At 42.2% G+C, this 7,577-nt stretch overlaps 1 protein-coding gene across 1 annotated transcript in view; it reads left to right on the plus strand.

Annotated features, from left to right (window-relative positions):
* Positions 1–6,414, plus strand: part of RPAP1 (RNA polymerase II associated protein 1) — a 39,071-nt gene extending 32,657 nt beyond the window's left edge. The window contains exons 22-25 of the mRNA XM_033062605.1: positions 1,123–1,927; positions 2,668–2,844; positions 3,545–3,601; positions 4,358–6,414. Of these exons, the coding sequence (XP_032918496.1) occupies positions 1,123–1,927; positions 2,668–2,844; positions 3,545–3,601; positions 4,358–4,513 (1,195 nt within the window). The 3' untranslated portion in view covers positions 4,514–6,414. The remainder of the gene's footprint in view (positions 1–1,122; positions 1,928–2,667; positions 2,845–3,544; positions 3,602–4,357) is intronic.
* The last annotated feature ends 1,163 nt before the right edge of the window (positions 6,415–7,577 follow it).

The raw sequence follows: 7,577 nt of genomic DNA on the forward strand, positions 1-7,577 counted from the left end.
CACACGGGTACTGCAATTTTGTCATGATTTTTGGCCTTTAACCGGGCCTGTAGTTAAATTTTACTTACTCATTGGCATATTCTCCTGCCGTGGAGCCTTCTAATCAGGCACGCAAACTGGTTGTGTATTTTTCTCTGATGTACCGCTGCTGAGACATGTAACCATTTTCTTCCGATTTCCTCTGTGACAAGGCTTGTGTGGTTCCTGATAGAACTGATCCTCCCTAAGGCCTAGCATCTTCCATCCTGAGAGCAGGGAGTCTAGAAAATAAATGAGAATTTGACATAGCCTGAAAAGTTCAGTGAATCTTCCTCAAACCCTTATTAATCAAGTTTGCTGATTTGACAAATGCCATGTCTTCCACTTTACACTGGAAGAAATCATGAGCATCTCAAATATGAATCCTCTCATATCTGGGCAAGAAGATGGTAGCAGTTTATCTTGTTCATCTCAATCTGTTTGAAATTAGCCATGGTGTATCCCTGTAGGAGGTTGAACCAAGGTGCTGTAAGGATGTACTGTGTTTTTTCAGAAAGAAGGAAGATTTGTTAGTGGATTTGTTTGTGCGGTGGCATTTTGTTTTATTTGTTGGGTCAACAAAATGGTGAGTCTTTGGTCTGAGATTGTGTCGTATGGATTTGACAAACATCCTCCACATGCACAGTTTCTGTCAGTCCATATGGCTCCCCTGACTTTGCCACTGCCAGCTGCAAAGCTTCTCTTTTGAGAATTGTCTTACTGGTTTGTGTGGGCCTTATCTGATATGCAGTATTTTATCTCAGCACTCTCATGTCTGTGTTGTAAGTAGGCTGCCTCTTTGGTCCAGGGGTTTCAGGCTCCCCACTAGACTGGCATTGTGTGGAGGGTTTTTATGGCACAGCCTCAGTGTTGCTGACTCCAAATGTGGTTCTGTGAATTCCCTCTAAATACCAAAGCAGCTGATGCTTTACAGGCCCTCTGTATTAGAATAGCTCAATGATGTAGAAAGTGTTGGGTGCTCTGCATATACTACTCTTCCTGTTCCAGGAAGACTGTAGAGATGAATTTATGTGATGTGTTTGTTTGGCATTTCAGGTTTTTGTTTGTTTGTTTCATAAACTGTTTTTTGTCTTTACCTTACAGTGAAGGGAAAGCTGGTGGGCCCGAAGCAGCTGACTTCTCTGATATTCTGCATCTGGGCACCAGTGCCAAACTGGCACAGCCTGGCTCTGCAGCAGCATTTCTTCCAAAGGTTACTCGTGGTGCCCTGCTGAGAGAATCGTACCAGAATCTGCCTTCCATTCGTTCCTGCTACCTCTCTCACTTTGTCCACTTGCAGCCCACCCTTATGCGTTCTCAGGCATCCTACCAAGGGAGGAATTACCTCGTCCAGTCAATGCTGCTTCCTGAGGTCAGAGGGCCCATCCTGCCTTCAGACTGGCCATTCTTTCCGCTTATCAGCCTCTACAACAAAGTGACTAATGCAGAGACACGTGGGGCTATACTGAACTCTCTCCCACTTGATTTCATCAACACTGTGACCTGGAACCTGCAGTGGGTCTTGTTGCTGGAAACCTGGCGTTCTAAAATCCTTCAGAGCATCCCAACTGCTGCCAAACTTGCACGGCTTATGTGTGTCTTCCTCACTGGCAGTGACCTCTTTCTAGAAGCACCAATCCATCGCTACACAGCTGCCCTTCTCTCTGTGTATTGCCAACCCAAGATACTGGACTCCCTGAACTTGGATGCTCCTCTCCCTGGTTTGGCATCTTTCCACGATCTCTACATAAGTCTCCTGGAGCAATTTGAGGGTGTCTCCTTTGGAGATCCACTCTTTGGAGTCTTTGTTCTTCTACCTCTGCAGAAGCGTTTCAGTGTTCATCTGCGTCTCTCCGTTTTTGGGGAGCACACAAATACCCTGCGGGCGCTGGGAGTGCCATTACAGCAGGTAATCCTGGCTTATGGTAATTGCCTGTCACTCTATATTTCTGGCTTACTGGGCTCTTGTCTGTGATTCTCCAGCCTTGATTTGTGTGTATATGTGGAGGGCAGGAACTGTGAAATTGCTCAGTCTTCACTGGAAACTGTCCCAAACCTTGTTTGGTTTAGCCATTGAGAACCTTCTAATTTACAGGTTGTATGTATGAAGGGCTGTCCACACCCTGTGTTCTGCTAGCAATATATGTTGCCTTAGATAATTGTTTTCACATCTTGGTGAGAACTTTTTCCTTGCCCATGCATAGACAAATAGTCATTTTCCCTCTCAACCATCTTTCCACATACAGTTATGCTGGAGTTGTGCTCTGCTGAGTAACAGCAAGAAAATTTGGTCTGCCAAGTGTAAGACTGCGTTTTCTTTGAGCGAGCAGAGCACAAGAGATAGAATTTAGCAGTCCTGCCAAAATTACTCTGTCTTCTTACTTTATAAGTGCTCATCTTATCTGTGCCAAAAATTAGCTGCAGTGATAGGACCAGTAAAATATCTCTCCATAAAGCTGAAGAGGTCTTGACAACACTTGGTCAGGGTGGGCCATAGCAGCTCTGCTGCAAATGGGGGTCATGCCACTGGGGTACATTGGTTATAGGAGGGCATGCACAAGAAAGGGCACTCTGGAAGTCATGAACTTCCTCTCACTACTTAGACCCTGACAAAAATGATAATGTTGTGTCTGGATGGGTTTGTTGCAGTTTCCTGTGCCTCTTGAGCGCTACACTTCCCCTCCTGAGGATAACCTGAACCTCCTGCGACTCTACTTCCGAACACTGGTCACTGGTGCACTGCGCCACACCTGGTGCCCTGTTCTGTATGTGGTGGCTGTGGCTCACGTGAACAGTTTTATTTTCTCCCAAGAAAGCACAACACAGGTGGGTAATGGATAGCAGAGCTTCAGGGCTGCAGTCTTTGGGTTTTGCATCTGCTCTCCCTGTAAGTCCAGCATGCCTTGCAATGAATCACTGACCCTTGGGACTTGAAAACAAAGATAGTAAGTAAATGTGTTGAGAGCTGGTCAGCTGTTTGAGAATCCACATACAGGGCAGCAGCTTTTGTTCATTATACCCTAATTATATCCACTTGCATTAATGTTACTGTCCTCCCTAAATCTTTGAGTGTTACTGTCCTCCCTAAATCTTTGAGGTCGGCAATTATGTGTTCTGTGGGGTTGGGGGTGCAATAAGCAGAAAGAACAAGGGAGGTGATCAGACAGAAAGATAAATTTGGTCTCTGCCTTAGAAATCTTAAGGTGCAAGGTACTCTTTTATTTGACTTTGTTTAAGTAACCAAGCAGAAGCCCTCCTATGGCCTTGAGGCCTCTGTCAGTGAATAGGTGTGCTAGCAGCACTTCACCTCTGATCTGCAATTCTACCTGAAAGTTGAGAAGTCAGCTGAGATTCAGATCAGGGAAAGGAGCAGAGAGGCAGGATTTAAGTGATGAGACATCTCAAGCACTTCCTGCTGGAACAAGCTGCTCATTGTTAGAATGAAAAAATCATCCTGGAGTGCTGTAGGCCCCTAGGCAAAGGTATTACTGCACTGTATTGAGGAAAGTATGTTTTTTGTTCCCAGGAGATAGATGCTGCTCGGAAAAGCATGCTGCGGAAGACGTGGCTGTTGGTGGATGAGGTAGGATTTATAAGATTCAGCTTGTGCCTCTGAGAATTAAGTTTTCCATGCATGGTACTCTTACAGACTTGTATTTGGCTTTTCAATTTCGTGTTTAATTACCTTGCTAATTTGAGAATGAGAGGAGATTAGCAGTAAGATTTTGGCCTGCAATATCTGTAAATACGCTTAACCAGTTCTTGTAGTAATTGACCTCAAAACACTGAGCCTATTGGAACCTAGAGGAATTTCCTGTACTGTATTTCCATGCCTGTTGTACAAGCAGCATTGTATCTGGATAGCTAGAGATGTTAGAGGAATGATTGTAGCACAATTATGAATAGGTGGCCAGCAGCGATCTGTCTTAACTCTTAGTTGGGTACTTCCCCTGAAAAGAAGAGGACAGATATGTAAGGTTTCTCTTTTTTTCAAGGAGCTTGTCAAAGTCTGTCCTTTGTGGGACAGAGCTGTGTCATTTGGCCCTCTGTGATTTGTGTCCAGGGTAAATTATTAGATCACACTCAAAAATCCACTTGGGTTTCTGGCAAGAAGTTATTGTGAGGGGCTATTGAGGAGACAGTGGAGTTGTGTTTAGAAGAGAAATTCTCATGCAAAAAGAAGTGAATTTTATTGGAAGAAACTTGCCTTTTATAGCTCTTCTATTGAGGATGATGTAACTAAATATCTTGGGCATGATGGAATTGTACTATTTGCAATTTGCTGTGTTGTGTTGGAGATGGTGGAAAAAATTAGATACCTTTCTGTTTCTTTTTTCAGAACTTGAAAAAGCACCTGCTGTACTACAAACTGCTGAATGCAGAGAGTCCTTTGGGATTTGACCTTTATGAGCAGCTCCCTCCCATGCGACTGAAGTACCTGCAGATAGTGACACAGAAAGAAATTACAGAAGATGCATCAGCAGTAGACTCATAGCAAAGGGCTTGTAAAAGAGCAGGGCCAAAGTGAAGAATGGAAAAGCTCAGTTTATACTTCACTGATGAAACTACCTTCAGTTCAGATGGTTTTAGTATCTTACCTGGAGAGTCTTGGCATCTTTGACTAGTGAAGCACTAGTAGAATGCTCCCAGCCCTGCAGAACAACATACATGCTGTCATGTATGAGTGTGGCCTCTCTGTGATGGATGTGGAGCATTTTCCTCCATTCTCCTTCAAGTTGTTCTGCTTCTTCCCAGAGGAGGTGAGGATGTGTCTGAAAGCACTGGACTGTTGAATAAATTGAAGGAACTGGAAAAGCTGTTTTGTACAGTCAAGCTGGAAACCGAGTTCTCAGGATAATGTCTGTTTTCTCCAGATCCTTCCATTGCTTTTTTGTACCTTGGATTTTGAATGGTCCTTTCCTCAGACTATACCCTGCATACAGAATGACAGTGTGACAGGGAGGAATCTGATCCTGAGAGCTTTTTTTTTCGCATACATATACAAGCAGTTTCTCTAAGATAGTGTTTTGTGCATACACTAATTGTGTCAGACCTCTAAGAAATATGAGTTCCTAGTGCAGTGTACAAACACTGAATATCCTCCCTTGGCTGTCTTTTGGATGGTCTCTAAACTGCTTTCTTTTCTCCCTTAATTTGGTTACATGTATAACAAGATCAAAAATAATTTCTTTGCAGGCCAGAATGCTTGGCAGTAACAACCCCTCATTAGAGAAAGAAATTAAAAAAAGGTATCTGCTTGTTAGTTAGAATATGTATTGGTTGCTCTCTGAGGAGAATGCAATTTAAATTTTGAAATGGAGTTTCCTAGCTCAACCCTAATTTTAAAAATGTCTAATTTGATCCCACTTCTACATCCAAATTCTGAATTGCAGCCTCAGACACAAGGCTGCAAATATAGAGCCCTAAAGGCTCATCACAAGTGCCACATCAAGTCCAGAATTTACTCTAGGTATATGATCTCACTTGGTGTTCCTCTTTATATTTTTGTGTGGTCACTCTGACAGGCTTTTGTTTAGAGAACTTGACTTTTATGAACAAAACTTCTAAAAGGGATTTCTAATGTTTTGTGGTTATGAATAAATTCCTCTGGAAGGTGCAGGGTGATGCCTGGTCCCAAGAGCTCAGCCCCTGTCTTCACCTATCAAAGAGGCTGAGCTAGATTCCCTCTGAAGAAACCATGCCTGTAATTAACTTCGCTCCAGTGCATGTCCCAACAGGAGTGTGAATCACTGTTAATAGGCCCACTTGTCATGACTGAAATTGTTCCTACAAGAAGCAAATTCCAACTTAATAGAATCAAAGAATCATTGAGTTTGGAAAAAGTCCTTGTGTCCAACCATAGTGCAGTATCTTTCTTTCACCTGACATTCAAGTGTTGCTGCCCCCTCAAATGCCTGCATAATCACAAGGACTTAGGGCATTTGTGACTGATACAGTCTTTGTATTGGCAGTTTTCTAAGTGTACCAGTCCCCTTCCTTGGGTTGCCAGGTTTTTTTGCTTCCCTTTTAATCTGTGGTTTCTATCTGCAGCAGATCAATGTCATGTGAAATAACAAAAACACAGTGGTCTAACAAGAGTTTTTAATTCTTGTTAATTATTTTATAAGTATTTGATGTGATTAAAAGTTTAATCAAAGTCATTCAAGTTTAAATCTGCCCAGATGGTGAGAGCCCAGCAGTGGATGGGGAAATTTAAGGACTCCTAGCTGCCCATTTAAGAGCAGCCTTCATCAAGGACTTTACCTTTTGCTTTTCAGACTTTCAGTTATAAAATCTTTTCCAGTCCTTTATGGGTTCCAAAGTCGAGTTTTGTAATGTGTAGAGCATGTAAATAAATATTTTGATAGCTCTGCAGGAGCTTTTTTTAACTGAGAATACTTTGTTTGGGTCTTTCTTGAATTTGGATAGCAATTCTGTTTGCAGTTTATCAATATATTGGGACAGCTGCTGCCTTAAAGAATGTTACTAAACTCTGGAGCTCTATAAGAAAGCACCTCAAGCCAAAAATGACATCCTGCTTGTATTGTGGGTTGGTAACACAGGGTACCAAATGCTGTGTGTACTTGGGGAAGGTGCAGGGTGGTATGATGTGATTTGACACATACCCCAGGCAGGAAGACTGTCCATAGATGGTATTTGAAATTATGATGCAAGTATCAGCAGTGGAGAGAAGGAAAATAATGGATCCCAAATAGTTCTGCGAGCCACAGACATAATCAGAAAATTCCAAGGATGATGCATATGAGCTGTAAGCTTTCAAAAGGTTGACTGTCACTTGAGATGGTACATTAATTTTTTAAGGCTTTTGGCAGTCTTGTATCAGATTTCTCCAGAGAACACTAGAGGGCATTGCTTTATTTAGTTTAAATGCAAGATTTCTCAGCCTCAGTGCTGTTGGGACCTCAAAAAAAAAACCAACCACCTTTATACATTGTTTGAATTTTTTGCATTTTTTATTTTTGCATATACTTTTGGAGCAAGTTTGGAGAATTAAATATTTTATGTGATGGGTTGCTAAGAACTGCACAGTGCTTTGCCAGCAGAAGATTTTGAAAAATCATGGTACATTGAATGTAAGATTTAAACTTAGGCTGAATGCAGTCTGGGGCAGGACCAAAGCATGCCCATTCCATTAATCCAGTTTAATCCTGGTCTGGGTAAGTAAGGAGATGAAGAAAATTAAAACTGTCCAGAAAAATGGATGTGACTTCCTGACTCCTTACTGAAGGCTTAAGATTTCTTTGAGAAGAAAATAATTCTGCTGAAATAGGACCCACAAATAGGTTTCTGGTGTGGAAGTGGTTCTAACTCAGAAGAACATGTGTTGTCTGGTAACACTCATCAGAAGTCAATAAAATCAGCAACAACCATAAAAATGCCTGCCTTAATTTAGAAGGGCACCCTTTTCGGTTCCTTTTTGGCTAGAATATGCTTGGTTTCATTCAAGCTACTAGTGATGTCCCATGTAGATAGCAGTGGAATCTTTATTGGTACCAATGTAGCATGGGATGTGCTGGAGGGCAGCAGCAATGTGGTTT

This window comes from Catharus ustulatus, chromosome 6 (assembly GCF_009819885.2).
Source record: "Catharus ustulatus isolate bCatUst1 chromosome 6, bCatUst1.pri.v2, whole genome shotgun sequence".
Lineage (NCBI taxonomy): Eukaryota > Metazoa > Chordata > Aves > Passeriformes > Turdidae > Catharus > Catharus ustulatus.